The following is a 21,020-nucleotide window of genomic DNA, read 5'->3' on the forward strand; positions in this document are numbered from 1 at the left end:
CAATGGTAAGAAAGTTGCAGACAAATTTTGGTAGTTATTCATCCTTTTAATATCAAACAAATTGCATTTCCAAGTTACTAATATATGACATTTCATTAGGTTTTGGATGGAAATTTTATCTACTTTTTTTTGTCCCTTTTTTTCTGTAATGGATCCTGTGACCTTTTGAGGCTTCTACACATTATGTACACATTGTAATGCAGGATCACAAACTTTGAACAGCGCTGCTTGCAATAATAACAATACCCAGATATTTTCAGTCTATACAACCTGGTATTTTGTGGGAGCCTGAGATATATTCTATAAAATGATACATAATAGTATAATATACCTTCCAGAGATTAGTGATGAAGAAGGCTCTTTGTCCTTGTGAAGTATTATGACAAGCTGAATTTGAGGACAGCTTCAATCGCTTTTCCATATATTTTACATTCTAGACAGAAATTGTTAAAGGAAAAATTCTTATTCTGACTGGCATACAGTAGCTTGTAACTTAGAATTAGATTTATTGCTTGCTTTTTGTAGTAGTTTTTTTTTAAACTTATAGCTAGAATTTAGTATTTAAAGAATCCTCTCTAGGTAACAGTTCAAACAAAAAAGACCCCACTTTGTGATACTCCTATTTTTTTTTTGTAAGGTATTTCATATATAGCCGCTGTGTATGGCAAGAAAATCTGCTTTACATCCTGTTAACCTTGTTGTTAATAGCGCATTTTAAAATATTACCCCACTTGAACTCCCAAGTACAGCAGTTATGCATGCTCATATGCCTGTCCTATCATTTACTTTTCTGTGGGAGAATGGCTTTACATACGTACACACCAAAAACCCCTGAGGGTGCCATATAGTACAGTTTTAGGGGTCCCTAGTAGAGATAAAAACAGTAATGGTGCTATCCGGCAATTGTATTTGGAAAATAAGGTACAAGGGGTGAAATCCTTGCTTTAATTTGGTTTATATCCATCATTCTTAAACCTATATACTGTGTGTTTCATTTTCTTCTTTTCTGGGTGTGCAGCTATAATCATAAAGGTGCTAAGACTTTGTAGGTCCTTCATTGTTTCTCCAGTCACTGACCCATTCCATACATGACTGGTAGTGGATCATCTTTATTCAGGTGACCAGTGATAGTCAGACTCCTACTCATGACGTACTTCTTAAACATAGACCATCATGTAGTATACTTGGATGAATATTCCACATCAAACTTGTTTTTTTTTTTTAATCTTTCATTATCTCGTGCATTACTAGATTAATACTAACCTTGGGAAGTTTTGTTGTAGGCTCCATCCATTATTACACACACAACCATTATTAAATGTTTTACCAGTTTATTCTTTTCGAGGCGGTAGATGATTACACCAGCTGTATTTTTACTATTACGAGCGAAGAATGATTTAAAAAAAAACAAAAAACCCTTGAATGTGGTTCTCAAAGTCATGGAAAACGTTGGCACCCTTTTAATTGTTTAATGCAATTACATGTTTTGTTATGCACGTGTTTATTTACTTTGTGTTTATTGGTACAAGGGTACAAGACAAAAAAAAGCATGATGGGGAGGAAGGCAAATTGCACATACAGTGACTTCACAAAAAGAGAAAAAATTGGCTGGACAGAATTGTTGGCATCTTTCAAAAATTGTAGGTAAACAATTTTGTTTCAGGCAAGTGATGCTCATTCAAACTCGCCTGTGGCAAATTACGTGTGGGCAATAAGAAAATCACACCTGAAACCAGATGAAAAGAGAAGTTAATCTTTGTATTGTTTTTGTGTGTGAAACTCTAAGCATGAAAAACAAAAAGAGAAGTGGACTGTCTGAGGACTTGAGAACCAAAACTGTTGAAAAATATCAACAACCTCAAGGATACAAGTCCATCTCCAGAGATCTTGAGGTTCTTTTGTCCATAGTGTTCAAAATAATCAAGACATTTACAACCTATGGCACTGTAGCTAATGTCTCTGGACCTGGACGGCAGTGAAATGTTGCAACGAAAGTTAGTCTGGATGGTGGATAAGCAGCCATCAACATTTGAACTAAATTAAAATCTATAGCCGGACACCCATTAGGACGCCACTGCTGACGCAGACATAAAAATCTAGACTGAAGCTAGACTGTATTTTGTCAAAATTATCATGAGGAACTCAAAATCCCTCTGGGAAAGCTTGTTGTGGACAGATGAGACCAAGACACAGCTGTTTGGTAAAGTACGTTATTCTACTGTTTATCAAAACCGGAATGAGACCTACAAACACAAAACACACAGTACCTACAGTCAAATGTGGTGGAGGATCAAAGATGTTTTTGGGGTTGTTTTGCTTCCTCTGGCACTGGGTGCCTTGACTGTATGAAAGATATCATGAAATCTGAAGATTAGCAAAGGATTTTGGGTTGCAATGTAGTGCCCAATGCCAAAAAAAGCTGGGTTTGCATCCTAAGTCATGGATCTTCCTGCAGGACATTGATCCCAAACATACTTTTAAGAAGCACCCAGAAGTGGATGGAAACAAAGAGCAGGAAAGTTCTGAAGTGGCCAGTAATGAGTCTGGATTGAAGTCCCATTGAACACCTGTGGAGAGATCTTAAAATTTCTTTTGAGAAGGCACCCTTTAAATATGAGAGATCTGGAACAGTTTGAAAAAGAGTGATCCAAAATTCCAGTTGAGAGGTGCAAGAAGCTTGTTGATGGTTATAGGAAGTGATTGATTCCAGCTATTTATTCCAAAGGATGTGCAACCAAATATTAAATTTTATCTAGCCTATTTTGGGGGTTTTGTGTGAAATTGTTTAGTTTGCCTTTTGTGGTTTTTTTTGTTTGTTTGTGATGATTTTTTAATCAGATTTGTGTGTGATGGATGTGGCTAAACAGTTTTAAGTTGAAGTAAGAAGAATTTAGGGAAAAATTTTTAATTTGAGTTTAAAATAACTAAAAATTGTCTTGTGCATATGTATTTACCCCTTTGCAATTAACCCCCTAAACATTTCTGGTGCAAGTAAATTCCTTCATAAGTCACATGGTTGGTGAAAGGAAGTCTCCCTGTGTGCAATCTAAGTGTCACGTGGTCTGTCAGTATATACACACCTTTTCTGAAAAGCCACAGAGGCTGCAACACCATTATGCAAGAGGCACCACTAACCAAACAACACCATGAAGACTAAGAAGATCTCCAAACAAGTCAGGGACAAGGCTTTTGAGAAGTACAAGTCAGGTTTCACTTATTTAAAAAAAGAAAAAAAAATCACGATCTCTGATGATCGCCTGGTGCACCATCAAATCCATTATCACCAAATGGAAAGAACATGGTACCACAACAAACCATGAAGGAGTTGCAGAGTTCCCAAACGGAGACTGTCCATATGACCACAATAAGCCATACAGTCCATAGAGGTGGCCTTTATGGAAGAGTGGGCAGAAAATAGCCTTTACTTGCACACAGAATTTGTAAGGCTTGTTTTGCATGAGAGACTACCCAAATGTATGGAGGAAGGTTCTGTGGTCAGAGGCCACAATTGAACTTTTTAGACACCAAGGTAAACGCCGTGTCTGGCAGCAAACCAATACTGCTAATCATGCCAAGAACACCAACCTCACAGTGAAGCAAGGTGGTAGCAGCAGGGACATGAAATAGTCCGAGATTAGGGGACAATGCAAAATACAGGGATATTCTTGAACAAAACCTGTTTGTGTTTCAATGATTTGAGACTGGAATGGAAGTTCACCTTCCAAAAAGACAATGACCCAAAGCATACTGCTAAAGCAACACTCGAGTGGTTTAAGGGGAAACATGTAAATGTTTTGAAGTGGACTAGTCAAAGCCTTAATCCAACTGAGGATTTGTGGTCAGACCTGAAGATTGCTGTTCACCACAGGAAACCATCTAACCTGCTGCCGCTAATAACAGTGAGAGTAGGAGCGGCCGATGGGAGTATTCATCAGCCAGTGCCTGCACTGTAAATAATAAAAAAAATAAAAATAAAAACACTATGTTCCCCCTTATTTTTGATAACCAGCCAGGCAAGACTCACAGCGGGAGTCTGCAACTCTCAGCTGTCAGCTTCTGCAAGGCTGGTTATCAAGAATAAGGGGTCCCTATGCTGTTTTTTTTAATTATTTAAATAATTTTAAAAACACGGGATCCTTCCTATTTTTGATAACCAGCCTTGCTAAAGCAGACAGCTGGGGGCTGGTATTCTCAGGCTGCTAAGGGGCCCCCAATCCTAAACATAGCAACTGGGGTTGATGTCACCTTTGTATTGTCCGGTGACATCAAGCCCACAGATTAGCAATGGAGAGGCGTCTATAAGACACCTGTCCATTACTAATCCTATAGTTATATGGTAACTGTTTGGATACCGGGGCTCTCTGATTGGTGGTTATGCTTTCACCACAGATCAAAAGTGGTGTTTGCCATGCTGTCATGTTTTGTTTTATGTATATCTCTTTAATTCTACTTGTTGGTTAAAGATTATATGGTTCTGTATCTGTGTAATTGCATATAACGTGTATTTATTATAAAATTGGTATTGTATATTCAACCAAGGAAAATGTAGCTTTAAGATTGTGGCTTTGGGTCTGAAATAGATAATAACTTTTGCTGAGATGTGAAATCATTCCTGTGAACTGATTAAATGAACATGGTCTTTTCTTGTCACCTTTTGTTCTAGGCTTATGGGATGTCTGCACTGCCTCTAAACTTGATTAAAGGTACAAGAAATGTACATTATGAACGTTTGGAAAACACAGACGATATTGAAGAAGTGAATCTGGAAATTGAAAGGCTTAGATCAAAGGTAAGAGGCTTATGTATTCTTATTTTACCTTCAACATTTGATAATGTTTTACTCCTGATGATGTTCTCCAGTAGTGAGTCTTTTGTAGAACCCATCCTACGTCTGAAACTTCTTAACTGTTTTACTAATCATAGACTCTAGTAATTTATTACAGCAATATAATAAAAAAAATACACCCTCAAGTTATGTGCCACCTAGGATCTTTGCAATTGAATAGGATCGGAGCTGCATCTCGCGGCAATGGCCAATATACAATAAATGGTGTGCTGTAATGTACCATACACTATTTACATCCAGCTGTCACCAGAGTTAATAAGAGGTGGTCAGTGGGGATGCCGGGTGTCAGACCCCCACCAATCTGATATTGATGACACATGCTATGGATAAGTAAACAGTATAAAAATGATGTCTAAATTGGGTGGTTGATTCATATGGCATCGAAGGTAGTCACGATTCTGATTTTTTTTTTAGAAAATAAAATTAATTTTTGACCTCCGCCTCCTCTCCACCTAGCAGCGCTGTTTCTTTTCATCGGTGGATCGGACAGAGTAAGGGGAAGAGGAGAGCTGCTGAGCTCCTCGACTGGGCATCGCAGCTCAAACTTCAGCAGGTTCTGTGTAGGGAGAGCGGTGAGAAGTTGTTTATGTATTGGGAAACTTGGGGTCATAGGAGAGAACAAGCAGTAAGTGAGTTGTGCTGGAGTTGTTATCCTGTCTAGATTGTATAGATACAGGTTGCTGTTAAACTGAATCTGTCAGCAGGTACAACTCTCACAAGCCGTCTATATGGTCATGTAGGTCATAGAAAGTTGAATAAAATGATACCTTGATATCTGCGATTTCAATATTTTATTTCCAAGAAATACCGTATCTTTTCGAGTATAAGCCGACCCGAGTATAAGCCGAGGCACCTCGGTCCCATCGTAAGCATGGCTCCCCCGGTCTCATCGTAAGCATGGCTCCCTCGGTCCCGTCGTTGTATGCATGGCTCGCCCCCATCCCATCGTATGCATGGCTCCCGCCCCCTCCCGTCCTGGTATGCTTGCTTGGTATTGCAAAAAAACCCATCCTATTCACCCTCCTCCAGCGTGTCCTCGATGTATCTCACTGGTGCTGGCTTCCAGCAGCTCTTCCTGCTGAGCGATCACGTGGCACTGCTCATTAAGGTAATGAATATGCGCTCCACGCCTATAGGAGTGGAGTCGCGTGCATATTCATTACCTTAATGAGCGGTGCCACGTAATCGCTTAGCACAGAAAGAGCTACCGGCTCTGGGACCAATGGAGATGCAGTAACAGCTTGGAGGAGGGGTGAGTATGATGTCTTCTGGAAGCTGGCGGCTGCAGCTGTCACTGTGCACACTATTTAGCAGTGGCACAGACTTTAGCCACAGCCCCCTCTCCCGCTGGCTTTCTGGACAATGTCTCGTGTATAAGCTGAGGAGGGGGGGTGGGGGGGTGTATTCAGCACAAAAAATGTTCTGATATTCTCTGCTTATACACAAGTATATACGGTAAATGTTTTTCTCTTTCCCCCATGACGGCACCACGGAGAGAGAGGGATCCGCCCTCAGGGACAGGAAACCTACAGATGAAAAAGGCGGTACCTCTCTCCCACATCAAGTGGTTTCCTGTCCTTGACGGGGAACCTACAGCACGTACCTGCAGTCGACGCGGGATTCCGTTCCGGGGACCGATCCAGTCCGGTAATAGGCAGCGGGGCTCCCTGCCTCGGCTGGGTCGAGGCCTTGGACGGGCTTCCCCCGAATCACCACCACCGGGGTTGGCGTGCCTTCAGGGTGAGTGGGTAGAGGCAGTGAAGAACAGGAGATGTCTGCCAATCCCAAAAAAGGAAAAAAAGAAAAAAAAAATGGGGGGCTGCTTCCTGCAGTATAGTGACGGCGGTCACTATAGGGGAGTCCCACCGAGCACCGGACGAGGCAGCCTGTGGAGGTGGCGGCGGTCACCGGTAGCCACAAGACAGAGCCTGCCAGACCTCGGAGCTGAGAATCCCTAGTCGCCGGGCCAGTACTGGCATGGGAGACTAGGGCGGGAGCCGCGAGGTGCGCAGGTCTCTGCAGCTCGGAGCGGGGGCGGTGGCAGCCATCGGACCTGCGAGCAACAGAGCACGCCGAGTGGAGGGCGCAGGTTACCGGCGCCGGGACGCACGCAGGACGCCGATAGGGAGGGCGCGAGCAATCACAGCTCCCTTGAAGAAGGGAGGCGCGGTGCACCGCTGGGTAATCTCGCGGTGTGCATGCACGGGACTTCCGGCGGGGCGCAGGGATCCCTTGGAAGAGGGGGAGAAGGAAACACGGCAGCGGTCCCCGAAGCAGGGACCACAGCAAATGCAGGAACGGCGCCAGCACTTACAAGCGCGACTCTTCCCAGCAGCGCAGCAGCAGCGGTTATACGGGATCGCGGCGCAGCCAAATCTCCACCATGGCGGCACAGCCAGAAGTGGATTCAGCAGTGGAGATAATAACTACGGCCGAGACGGTATCGCTCGTTCCACAGGAGGGTGAGTGATCTCCGTGAATGCCCACTCGCTAATGTGCAATTATTAATTTTTCTCTTTCAGGGGCGTAAATGCACGACCAAATCTAAACACATGGTATTGGCTATATGCACGGAGGAGCTACCCCCTACGTGGGAGAAAAAGCTTTGTGCGGCTTGCATAGAGCAGACAATACAGGAGGAATCCCCGAGGTTTGCTTTAGACCTCAAAACACTAATAAAAACCCAGGTCGAAGACACCCTTAAGAGCGCCAGAACCTCAAAGAAAAAACACAGGTCCAGGCATAGATGTCCAGCGTTAGTGAGTCAGGAAGTGAACTATCTGACTTAAGTAATTCATCATCCTCAGAAGGGGGATGCAGCTGCTTTCCCATTGATGAGACGGATGCCCTGGTAAAAGCTGTGAGGACAACCATGGGGCTGGTAGACGAATGCCCTAAGAAAACGGCCCAAGATCTAATTTTCGGAGGGCTGGAGCAAAAAAAACGGAGGGCTTTCCCGATCAATGAGAAAATCCACTCCCTAATCAAGCGAGAGTGGAAAAAGCAAGACAAAAAAGTCCTCCTAACACCAAATAGGAAATACCCCTTTGACGACCCGGCCTTCTCCTTTTGGAGCAAAGCACCTAAATTAGATGTAGCGGTCGCAAAAGCTTCTAAAAAATTTGCCCTGCCCTTCGAAGACATGGGTACCCTGAAGGACCCAATGGATAAAAAAGCAGAAACTTTTTAAAAAAATGCTTGGGAGGCGGCAAGAGGGGGGCTAAAGCCAGCCATAGCAGCCACGTGTACGGCATGCGCCCTAATCGTCTGGTTGGACCACTTAGATTCACAGATAAAGGAAAAAGTCCCAAGAGAAACAATACAGAGATCAGTTTCTGTAATGAAGGGAGCAGCAACTTTCCTGGCGGATGCGTTGGTAGACTTGACCAGGCTGGCAGCCAGGACAGCGGCCTTCTCGAATGCCGCAAGACGCGCCTTATGGCTGAAATGCTGGCCGGGAGATTGGCAAACAAAAACCAAATTGTGCGCAATCCCGTGCGAGGGGGAATTCTTATTTGGCACAACGCTAGATGACATCTTGGACAAGGCAGGGGACAAGAAAAAATCCTTTCCCGGGTTCCCTAGCCAGGCATACAAACTGCCTTTTCGGAACAGAAGGTTTATGCGACGGAAGCCCCCAAAAGGGAACAAAGAAGGATGGGAGGATAGAAGGAACAAAAATAAAGGCTTTATGTTTAACAAACCCCCCGACCATAAGAAGCTGCAATGAAGGTACTCCCCGGGTAGGGGGAAGGTTATCCTACTTTCTCCAGGCCTGGGAAAAAATATCCACGAGTTCATGGATACTAAGCATAATAAAGGAAGGTCTGAGGCTAAAATTCATTACCCTCCCTAACAACTCTTTTATGATAATGCCCCAAAGGACATCACACGAGCAGCTGGCTCTGCAACAAGAAATAACGAATCTAAGAGAGAAAACGTATTACAAGAAGTTCCCTACCAAGACAGAGGCAAAGGCTTCTACTCCCCTCTCTTCCTTTGCAGGAAGCCAGACGGATCGTACAGGGCGATCATAAATCTAAAAAGGCTGAACAAGTTCCTGGAAATTCAGCACTTCAAAATGGAGGCAATAAAATCTTGTATAAAAATGCTTTCCCCATCTTGCTTCATGGCTGTATTAGACTTGAGAGACGCATATTACCATGTGCATATTCTCAGAGACCACAGGAAATATCTCAGGGTGGCGGTGACAATCCAGGGGGAGATAAAACATTATCAGTTCAGAGCCCTCCCCTTCGGGCTAGCTATTGCTCCAGGAGTATTTACAAAGGTAATGTCAGAGGTAATGGCCCACATAAGAGAGCAAAACTGTCACATCGCCGTCAGACTCGGGGCCCGCTGTTCCGCCCTCAGCCACTAGGAGGCGACGGACTGTCACGCCGCCCTCGGGCTCGGGGCCTGCTGTCCAGGCCTCGGCCACCAGGAGACGCCGGACTGACATGTCGTCGTCGATCTCGGGGCCTGCTGTTCCGCCCTCAACCACTAGGAGGCGCCGTGGCTCGCGCCCGAGTGAGGGCGGCAACAATGAAAGGGCTTCTGCGCAGGCGTCTACTGGACGCAGACTCCGCTCCTCTGTCAGTCATGAAGGGGCTGGTGCATCATCATCAGGTCTGGTCCTGGGGGCGGTCCTGATGACATCACCAGCCCGGGAGCCTGTGAGGGACGACCTGATCCCTCAAATACCTTGGGACTGGGCTTGCAAGCCGCCGGATATATTCTTGGTTCCCCTACGTGTTACTTGTGATTGCCTATCGTTAACTCCGACCTCAGCTTGAACTTCTGACTACTCTGTTGCCTGCCATTTTTGTACCTTGCATTTCTCCTGATTACTGACGCTGACCTTGGCCTGGATTCCTGACCCCTCTACTACCTGACGATTTTGTACCTCCGCTACTCTCCTGGTTTTTTACCTCTGCCTGGACTCTCGACTCTGCCTCTGCCTGCCGTTTCTGTACCTCTGCTGCTCGCCTGGTTTCCGTCTCCATTTTTGGCTCCCTTTCTGCTGTTCTATTGCGACCGTTCTGCTCTGGCACTCTGCTCCTGTTCAGACAGCGCTTCCTGGGCTCTGCAGTAAATCCAGATCCCTGTATAGGGGTAAAGGGTGTCGGTGCTACTCGGGGCGCTGTCTGTCTGCAGCCCAGACCGCAGACGGACGCGACATTAACATCCTGATAGTCCCATACCTGGACGATCTCTTAATAATAGGCGTCACCTTTCACCACTGCAAACAGCAATTGGACATGGTTATGAGGTCTCTACTGAGTCTAGGATGGATGCTGAATTTGCCCAAGTCCAGACTCGTACCAAGTCAAGTGCAGGAGTACTTGGGGATAATACTGGACTCAATCAAACAGAAATGTTATCTTCCGCAGACGAAGGTTCAAAAAATGGCACAGATGGTGTCACAAATGATAGCTTCCCCAACCACTACCCTGAGAAAAGCAATGTCACTATTGGGGTCAATGACAGCCTGCATGCCAGCAGTTCAGTGGGCACAGAGCCATACTCGAGACTTACAGTGGGAAATATTAGACGCAGACGTTTCCCTACATGGGAATTTAGACATGCAATTAGACATCTCACCAGAGACTATACATTCCTTAACGTGGTGGACAGATCCAGCCAACCTAACCAAGGGGGTTCCTTGGGCGTTGCCTGTGACAAAGATCCTAACTACGGACGCAAGCCCTTGGGGGTGGGGTGCACATCTAGGCAACCAGGTGGCGCAAGGGCCCTGGACCTAGGGAAGAGAGTCAGCTTCCTCAAATATGAAGGAGCTGCTGGCAGTAAAACTAGCTCTCATTCATTTTCTAGATTCACTTCGCTCCCATCACATAAGGGTCTTCTCAGACAACCAGGTAATGGTAACATATCTAAACCACCTGGGGCGCACCAGATCTCGAGCACTGATGGAGGTAACAAAGTCCATCTTCCACCTGGCAGAACACAATCTAGAATCCCTGACAACCCTTCACATAAAAGGTTCAGAAAATCGAACGGCGGACTTCTTAAGAAGGACACGTCTAAAACAGGGGGAGTGGGAACTAAGGCAGTCAGTCTTCAACCAAGTTGTGAAACTCTGGGGCTGGCCAGAAATTGACTTAGTTGCGAACAGTCAGAAATGGAAGTTGAGCAGAAGGTTTCCAATCGATCCCCGGGGGGCCCAGTAGCTCTAGACGCTTTCACGATACCCTGGGATTATCATCTGGCCTACGCTTTCTCTCCAATATCTCTCATCCCCTTAGTACTGAGGAAAATACGGGGGGAGAAGGCGACGGTAGTGGTAATAGCACCTTTCTGGCCACGGGGAATATGGATCCCCTGGCTGAGAAAAATGTCCGTAACAGATCCCTGGGTTCTACCAGAAACTCCAGACCTGCTATTTCAGGGACCAGTGTATCACCCCCACATAAAAAACTTACACATAACAGCTTGGCTTTTGAGAGGGAACGCCTAAGCAACAGGGGCCTTCTCGTCAAGCTTGATATCCACGCTTCTACAAAGCAGAAAGCCAGTAACCACTAAAGCGTATGGCAAAGTGTGGAAAAAATTCATGTCAGTGTCAGGCACCGATCCAACGGGAGAAATCCCAATAGACAAAATTCTGGAATTCCTACAGAGGTGGATAGAAAAGGGGTTAGCTACCAGCACCTTAAAAGTACAGGTGGCAGCCTTGGGAGCCTTGTATAACCATGACCTAGCCAAAAATAGATGGGTCATGAGATTCATTAGAGCCTCAAGTAGATCCAGGCTGATCCCCCTACGCACCCCCCCCCCGGATCTAAACCTAGTGCTAAACGCACTAACCAAATCTCCCTCCGAACCCCTAGCGGAGGTTCCCTTAAAAATATTGTCCCTTAAGACCTCCCTCCTCGTAGCCTTAACTTCTGCCCGCCGCATTAGTGATATGCAAGCTTTGTCTGCCCACTCACTCTTCACGCAAGTACTGGATGATAGGGTAATTCTTAGAACTGACCCAGCATATCTCCCCAAGGTATCATCCCAGTTTCATAGGACCCAGGAAATCTCCCTACCCTCCTTCTGTCCCAAACCCAAGAACAAAACAGAAGAGTTATTACACACTTTAGATGTAAAAAGGTGCCTGGTCCAATACTTGACAACCACGAGGGAGTTTAGGAAGGATAGGGCTCCGTTTGTCTGTTTTCAGGGTCCTCTGAAGGGTCAAAAAGCATCGAAGGCCACACTGGTGAGATGGATAAGAGAGGCTTGGTGAAAGCTTATTTTTTTGCATGCTGAGCTGATTTTTTTTATTGATACTGTTTTGGGATAGAAACGATGTTTTCATCACCTGATACTGCATTTTGCTGCAATATTGTGGCAACCCAAAACAAACGTAATTCTAGTGTTTAATTTTTTACACGTTGCGCCATCTACCGATCTGATTAATTATTTTTACATTTTGATCAGGCATTCCTGAACACGGAGATACCAAATAGATTTGTGTTTTTCTTTTTTTTTTTTTCCTTTTTTTTTTTTTTTTTGAATGGGGCAAAAGGGGGTGATTTGTCCTTTTTATATTTTTAAAAACCTTTTTTTCCACTTATTACATGATTCAGTAGTCTCCGTAGGAGACTTAAAGCTGCGATCTTCTGATTGTTAGTGCTACTCAGAGCAGGGCTGCAGCGCTGCTATGTGTAGCAGAAATGTTCATCTGCTATGAATGTTGGACACTGGTCGGCGCTCATAGTGTATCGACTGTGACAGCCACATTGGTCTCCTGCAGACTCCGGGTTGTCATGCCAACCAATCGGCGCCCTCGCAATCAAGCAACAGGGGCGCCAATGGGCATTATTTGTGACGTGCTTCTGGCGCAGCATGTTAATTGCCGCTGACAGAGATTGACAGCTGCATTTAGTGTGTTAGCCGCCATAGGTGGTTCACCATTCCATCCATGGCTGTTATAGTCACATCTCAGCTGATCAAATCAACTGCCATGTGCCGCAAAAGATGAGTGCTCAGCGTCAGAGCCCACATTAAAGGGGAATACATGATGTGCATGTTCTGAAGGGTTTAAATGAATGGTAGCGTCACCTGTGTGAGACATGTAATGACTGACAGTCTACTTTCATGACCTACATGTCTCACACTGGTAATGCCTCCTTTCATTTAACGTAAACCCTGTAACGCTGGTTTCACATTTGCAGACAGAGGGCTGCGGACTTCCTCTGTGAAGCCCCACCCCTTGCCGCGCCTTCTCCGGTCCACCTATTTATGCATGCGGCCTGCGTACCCTATCTTTAACATTGGGTGGTACGCAGGCCGTGCCGCAGCATGCGGATACCGACGCATGCGTAGTTTTGACGGTGTGGTGACCCTCGTAGAACGCATCATGTTGGAATTTTTTATGCTGGCGCGGCATTGTCAAAACGACGCATGCGGCAGCATCCGCATACTGCGGCATGGCCTGCGTACCCAATGTTAAAGATAGGGTACGCATGCAGAAATAGGCAGAGCTGACCGGAGGAGGCGCATCAGGGGGCAGGGCTTCACTGAGGAAGTCCGCAGCCCTCCGTCCGCAAATGTGAAACTAGCCTAAGAAGATTCTCATGCAAATCAATGCCCCTCTTATAGATCTTAACAGCTCATTTACATATAAGGAAATTATGAAGTTTTCAACAATAAGACATTTGATCGCAAATATCAAGGTATCAGTTTATTCATTTTCCTATGACCGGCTTTAGGAGGGTTGATCCCAATTACAGATTCCCTTTTAAGTTCAGGGAAGCAGTAAATGAGTTAATTGACTTGTTTCTGCAACTTCTGTCAGCTCAGGCTGATGGGTTAGTCGGCAGTTCTACTAGTGTCCACTGCTTGCTTTTCTGGACAAAATGTTTCCTGGGCACTCCTGGCCTCCTCCTTTCCTCAGTTCTGGTGTGCTATCAGTATGTCCTGTTCTTCTTCCTTTGGCCCCTCTCTACCTTGAATAGTGAGAAGTCAGATGTGCTCCTCCTCACCTTGTGTGTAAGAGGTTTAGCTCTTTCTTTCTCTGCTGCATCTAGTTTGTGTTGTTCCTCATGAAGGGGGGGAGGTAAAGATTAAACCTTTCATAAGCCCCCCCCCTACTATATCTGATCCTCTGTGGCCCCTCACCTCTGCATTATGCACCTCATAAACTGCAATAAAGATTATTTCTCATTGCTTGCCAGTTACAGCTATTCCCCCTTACTCAGTCTGCCCAGTTGTATCAATCCTCAAAGAAAAGAGTAAAAATGGTGAAATGATTAAAAATCTACTGCTGAAGTAGATTTCTAAAATTAGCCATTTTTTTCGCATATATTATACTAAATTTGTTGGGCTGCAGTTTGCCACGCCTTCTCTCCTAAGCTCCACCCACAATAAATTTAAAGTAAAATAAAAAATCATCCTTACAAGTTAAAATAACATTTATACTTCATTTCGCAAATCAATATATCCTACTAGACATTTGCTTCTTTTTCCTCGTGTATTATTTGTCTCCCAATTCATGGGTAAAATCTGTATTTATTCTGTGAAGTCAGATTTTCCCTTTTACTGATGAGGTAGTGCTTCTAAAATTCTATGGAAAAGGGATGGTCCGGAGGAGGGAAGAGATAGCGGCAGACACAGAAGTACAGCCTCAAGTTCTCCTGAAACAACATTTTTCCATAGAACTTTTTGATCACCAATTTACCATCTGTCATCACTTTTCTCAGTAATGGGAAAGTCTGTCTTCGGTGAAATCAGATTTTATCCATCAGTTGAGAATTGTGTGAATGAATGATCCATCATGGAGGAGAAAAAAAAAGCTGTTTTCTCTAATACAATGTATTATAGTGTTTATTTTTCATGTGTAGTATTGATTTATGGAAAAAAAAATTGCTCTTAAAATTTGAAAAAAAAATTGACATATTTATATATGATTAACTATATTACAAATATAAAATATTTTTGCAATATTGCCTAGCTAGGCTGAATTAAATGTTACCTGCTGCTATACATTTTGCATAAAATGAGCTGGTGGTATTAGATGTATTTATTTTTTATTATTTTGTTTAAATGTTAGTGTAGAGACGGAAGACCGCTGTCAAGTAACGACAGAAAAAAACTTTATAAACTTGAAGAAAAATTTCGAACATTGCAACGGAAGGAAAGACGTCTTGAATCTCGTGAAATGAGTTTTTGGACAAAATGCTGTAGCATCATGCGACCATTTAAGGTACAATATGTAAGAAATAAACCAACACTGAGGTGATGAATTTAAGGGGTCAATAAGTAGCCACACAAACAATATTTTATCAGTATTAAGCGGTAATCAATAAGACATGCAAACAAAATTTATCATATGCCATACTGGCATGGACAGGGACTTGGGCTTTTTTTTTTGGACTTCTAACTTTTCTATACAATAAGCTCATGTTCCACAATCTTCATCCAATGTCTGTACATAAACGTGTTTTCAATATTATTATCCTTCCTGCAGCCCTACAGATAGTTTACATTATTACAGGATGATTTACATTTTGATTTGTGTATAAAAAATATGTTTAATGACTCTGGTTGTTGTGGCTTAAAGATGTTGTCCGCTACTATTTGATGACCTAACCTAAAGATAGGTCATTAATGTTTGGCTGGGGTCCAACGCCCGGCACCTCCGCCGATTAGCTGTTTTCAGTTGTAATCTGGAAGTACTCACTTGGGGAGCTGGCAGTCTTCTGAAAGTGGCCAACTGCAGGGTACTACACATCCGCCTACTATTGATTTGGATAGGAGGCGGATGCCTCGGCCACTACCAGAAGACTGAGCAGGTACCTTCAGCACTGATAGCAGCTGCTCAGCGGTGGTGCTGGGTGTCGGATCCAACACAGATGACCTAGCCTAAGGATAGGTAATCAATCAAAAGGTAGTGGGCAACCTATTTAAATTCACAGCTAGTTACCTATTCATACTTGTCTGATCTCTAGAGGTCCTACTGCTGAGACCTCCACTTGCCACGAGAATGTACATTTATGCAGTTTTTTTTCTATTCAAATAATATTGGTATGAGAAACTTATGTTTTTACACTTGGGAATTCTGTAATATGTAATCAGGTTGATCTAATTCTTGTAATTCTGAGTTTCTTCTTTTGTTCTCTTTTTTGTAGATTATTTGGGGTATAGCGCTTTTTCTTGTGGCCCTTTTGATCATCGTATCACTTTTCCTTTCGAAGTAAGTACTATATTTTGGATTACGAAGTTAGTAATCTATTTAGTATTTGTGTTTTTTTCTTATTTTAATGTAAAGAACATAATTATGTGTGGCCGGTATATGTTTTGCCAGCTTTCAGGTTTAATAGCAGATTAGTACTAAGTACTACAGTCATCATGATCTGTTATATGTAGAACAGAGTTGGTGTGAATCAATTTGCAGGATCTAGTCCTTCTGGATGGGAGCCCCGAGAACTGACTCCTATGTCCTCGCATCCAAGGCTTTTCTTTTGATTGATTAGCCGGTTTGGCGTAGCATCCTCGTTGTGGCGTGATGCACATGTGATGTACCACTCCAGTTAATCACAAGAGTTGCGGATGCCAGAAGTTAGGCAGTAGTCGGGGCTCTCTTCCAGCGGCCCAATATTACCGGACTGGGTCCTGTGAAACGATTTGCACCGACTTTTATACATATAACAGATCATGATGACTTTAGTACTTGGACCATCACTAATAGTAAGTGATGTTTTATTGTGCATTCAGAGAAATAACCAGCAATACCCTGTTCATCTCGGGAAGCTATGTGCAATCTTCAGGTGCCATGTGATTGGCCAACAAACTTGTCTGACCTTAACCACTTAGAAAATCTATGGGGTATTGTCAAGAGGAAGATGAGAGACACCAGACCCAGCTATGCAGACGAGCTGAAGGCTGCTATCAAAGCAACCTGGGCTTCCATAACACCTCAGCAGTGCCACAGGTTGATCATCTCCATGCCACTCTGCATTGATGCAGTAATTGATGCAAAAGGAGCCACGACCAAGTATTGAGTGCATTTACTGAGCATACATTTCAGTAGCGCAACATTTTGGATTTTAAAATAATTTTTTCAAGCTGGTGTTATAAAGTATTCTAACTTACTGAGATAATGACTATTTGGGTCTTCATTGGCTATAAGCCATAATCATCAACATTAACAGAAATAAACACTTGAAATTGATCATTCTGTCTGTAATGACTCTATATAATATGAGTTTTACTTTTTGTATTGAAGAACTGAAATTAACTTTTTGATGATATTCTAATTTTGTGAGAAGCTCCTGTAATTTTATGGGGGAAATTACTAAAGGTGATTAGTTATCCAGCTTAGTAACAAGTCCTTATCAATCCATGCAAATATCTGTATCATGAAGTACTGTTAGTATTTCAGGATTAGCCATGTTTTCACTTTATGGGAACTAACAAGGATGCTGGATGCACTACAATATGATCACTAAAATTTACAAGGTGCCACCAAATGCATGGAAACAAACCTGGGGAACATATGCAAAAAAAAAACCCATGACATATAATCAGTGCACACTTGAATATCCATAAACGTATAATTTTATTAACATCACAAAAAACACTCAAGGGTTAAAAACAATTAAAACCAACAATCCGAGCCCATGTCCACTAGGGGACAGCTGTGAACTATACATGTATACACAATCTGATGAACACCTCTCAATTGAAGAATACCGTAAACTTATCTTCTATGTGCAAACTATACATGTGTACACATCCATAATCTAATGAATACCTCTCAATTGCAAAAATACCATATTGCTATACATGAATACAGACAGATGACTGTAGAGGGCGTCCCCAGGGACAGCAGCACGTCAATTAAAGAGGGAGTAATGTCTATAAGAGCACTAAATGGTCCCTACATTAATTCTCACTAGCAGACAGAAAACGGCTAAAATAGCCAGAAAATATGTAGAAGGTATAGAATGTAGCTGTATGCAGGAGAATCCCCCCAGAAAATGTCCCAAGTGGGACAAGAAGATGGCAGCACAAGGATATGATTAACCCTGCGCAGTCCAGGCCAAAAATAATGGAGGAAAAGCTCCCATATGAGTAAAGAGTCCTGAATGGGATTACCAAAGTGAAGTTATCGCTTGGAAGTACCGCCTGGTGGGGGGACAGGAGGTGGAGGAACAGGGCACAGGAAAGCCCCACGCGTATCACTGCCGCACTTCAGCTTCGTCAGGGGAAGTAAGGATGTGTGCATTTTGTGATCTATAAATAGTAGTTCAGTCTGACCAGAGATGACTTACCGGCATGTGGATCCTGCTATGGGAGGCGGCCTCTTTCCTGATAGCATTGTGCTGCTAGGGCACGCTGACTGGTTCAATCAGTGCAGCACCTGCCCAGTATCAGAATGCAGAGTTTGTTCCCCTAATATCACCTCTGTTAAGGATGGTTAAAACCCAGAGGGCAGAATCAGCCATCTTTGCAGCATACTTAACTTTGCATTTGTTGTTTTTTAGATTATTATTAACATGCTGACAAAACAGGTTGTGTCCAGGTGGACACACGAGTAAAGGCGCATGCGCGATGTGCGGCCGCACAGGGAAGGGAAAGAGAGAGCCCATTTATTATAAGAGTAGCAGTAGATGTAAAGAACACAAGTATGCCTGTGTACTCAGGGGTAGGGGGCAAACCAGCTGACCTGACCCAGGACAAATTATAATAAGGGGTACAAATCTGTAAAGATGAAAGTATAAGGAGAAGGGGGAGAGCATGGAAAACACTGTCCTCCAAACACATATGATAAGACAGGTGTGACCCATCAAACTCGTTCATACAAAGCAGGTTATATGCACGTGTGACCTATGCATAATTAAGACAAGATGGGGAAATATATATATATATATTTATATAGGTATGAAAAATATCATAGAAAAATTGAAAATCACAGCTGTCCCCTAGTGGACATGGGCACGGATTGTTGGTTTTAATTGTTTTTAACCCTTGAGTGTTTTTTGTGATGTTAGTAAAATTATACCTTTATGGATATTCAAGTGTGCACTGATTATATGTCATGGTCATGTTTTCACTTTATGGGGTATCTTGTAATATGTTTTGTTTGGGTTAAGTGACCTTTACATTGGTATTTGACCATTTTTTTATTTGCAGTAAAACAAATGATCAAGTTAGTAAGTTGTCCCCTTTATGTAGTGCTCTTATTTATTTTCTAAAGCCATAATTCATCATAACCATCAATTTGTTGCTGTTAATGGTCATTTCTCTGTGGTGAAAAGCCTTGAGGCTCTGAGTAAATCTAGCCAGGGTGTTATAATGTTCCCCTTTTTGTTTCCAATCCTAAACTCGCTGTAATTATGTTTCCTCTTCTGTATAAATGGAACCGTGATTGAGATGCAAAATTGCTTAGTTAGGACAAAATTTGACTTGTGATTCGCCTGCTGGATTAAGCCTCGTTTTTCTCCTTCAGCTTTATTGTAGCGCATTGATATTAATGGACAGCAACCCACTCTAAGTTCAAACTTTGGTCGGTGACATTTATTTATATTCTGTAAGTTTATGATTTTGTAGGTAGAAGGTCCTTCGGGGTTCACTTTTTGTGATTTTTTTATTTTTTTTATTTTTGAGTAAAATGCTGTATTTTGGAATAAAAATCACTTTTGCAATTGCGTTACTTTAAAAAAAATGTTGCAGTGTTTGGCCTTTACAGGGTCCCTTTTTTTTCTGCACATTCTAATTTCATGTGCTCTGTAGTCATATATCATCAGAGGAGCTCTGAAAAAAGACGGTTTGTCACAAACTCCGTCACAGTCATAGGGGGCAAACAGACAGATTTCAGTTAACTCATTTTACTGTCAGCAATAGACAGTCGGAGCAACACACAGGCTATAGAAAGCAAATAGTGCAACATTTGTAATGGATCTCAAGTACAAAAATTACTTTTAGCCTTAATTACACACACTTAAGGGAAAAAAAAAAAGATCCTTCAAGGTGGAGAAACCTTTTAAGTTGGGCTAATCTGCATGTGGCTACCTCTTGCAGTTTTCACAAGGAAGTTACTACAATGATTTACATGTCACTTATTACAGCCTTTTCTTTAAACATGCAGTGGATTTAAGACCTTGGAAGGCAGCTTGTGGATGTTTTTTGTGTGTAATAGGTGTGATCCAGGGCCAGACTGGCCATCTGGCATTTCTGGCAAATGCCAGAACAGCCGATCCCTGTGGTAGGACGCTCGATCTGTCGCCTTCTTCACGCGGTCAGCTTCTGCAGCCAGAAGCAATCGCGCTGCACTAATATCACTGCCACCGCGCTAGACAGGATGAAGTTTGCGGCCGCAGTCTGATGTCCTGATCACGATCTGCAGTGAGGTAGCATAGAGGTGGGAGGTTCGCTATGCTGTTCTCTGCTGCTCCGATACAGCCTCTTACTGCAGCTTGTGACCAGGATATCGGACCGCCCACTTCCTCCTGTCTAGTGTGGCTGCAGGGCCAGAAGGGATTTACACGCTGCTGATAACCTTAATGTGAGTGCATGGAGCAGAAGCCCAGGAAGCACCAGAGTTATTCCTAGAAATAAAGAAGCTGTTAAGAGGCAAACATTAATAGAATTATGAATAAGAAAAAAAAAAGCTGTGTCCACTCTGCTAACATGCCATTAAGTCCATGTGCACGGACAGCCACTGGGGAAGTAGCGCTATTGTAAGCTGTCATCCATTCTCTCCTGCTCTGTCGGCAAGCAGAGGAGAATGAATGAAAAACTGACATGCTGTGACCTCCGGACCGTGGAAGAATGCAGTTCAAGCTCTGTCACAGTGACCTCATCACTTGCATTTTCCCATGTTCCGGAGGTCACAGCAGGTCAGTTTTTCATTCATTCATTCTCCTCTGCTCGCGCTGATTGCAGCAGAGCAGGGGAGAATGGATGACAGCCACGTTCAGCATCAGCCGCCGGGGGACAGCGGCTTACAGTAGCGCTTCTTCCCCGGCGGCCATCCATGTGGTCCTGATGGAGCACACGGTTGCCACACATGTGCCGCATGTAGTACACACACGGTCACTGATATCGCCGGTACCAGTTTTTCCGGTACCGGAAATATCAGGACGTGTGAAACCGGCCTAAGTAAAAAACTAAGAGACCCAGCAAGCTTTGCATCTCCCACAGTACCCCTTTTATTTTA

The 21,020-nt window shown here is 43.5% G+C and overlaps 1 protein-coding gene across 3 annotated transcripts in view; it reads left to right on the forward strand.

Moving 5' to 3' along the window:
* The window catches only part of LMBRD1 (LMBR1 domain containing 1), a 270,632-nt gene that overhangs the window by 124,727 nt on the left and 124,885 nt on the right, over positions 1-21,020 (forward strand). For all 3 annotated transcript variants that reach the window (XM_073569390.1, XM_073569389.1, XM_073569388.1), the window contains exons 8-10: positions 4,664-4,789; positions 14,910-15,062; positions 15,988-16,052. In XM_073569390.1, coding sequence (XP_073425491.1) covers positions 4,664-4,789; positions 14,910-15,062; positions 15,988-16,052 — 344 coding nt within the window. The remainder of the gene's footprint in view (positions 1-4,663; positions 4,790-14,909; positions 15,063-15,987; positions 16,053-21,020) is intronic.

The sequence above is a fragment of the Dendrobates tinctorius genome, unplaced genomic scaffold (assembly GCF_039654945.1).
Source record: "Dendrobates tinctorius isolate UK_male_01 unplaced genomic scaffold, ASM3965494v1 ptg000024l, whole genome shotgun sequence".
In the NCBI taxonomy this organism is placed as follows: Eukaryota; Metazoa; Chordata; class Amphibia; order Anura; family Dendrobatidae; genus Dendrobates; species Dendrobates tinctorius.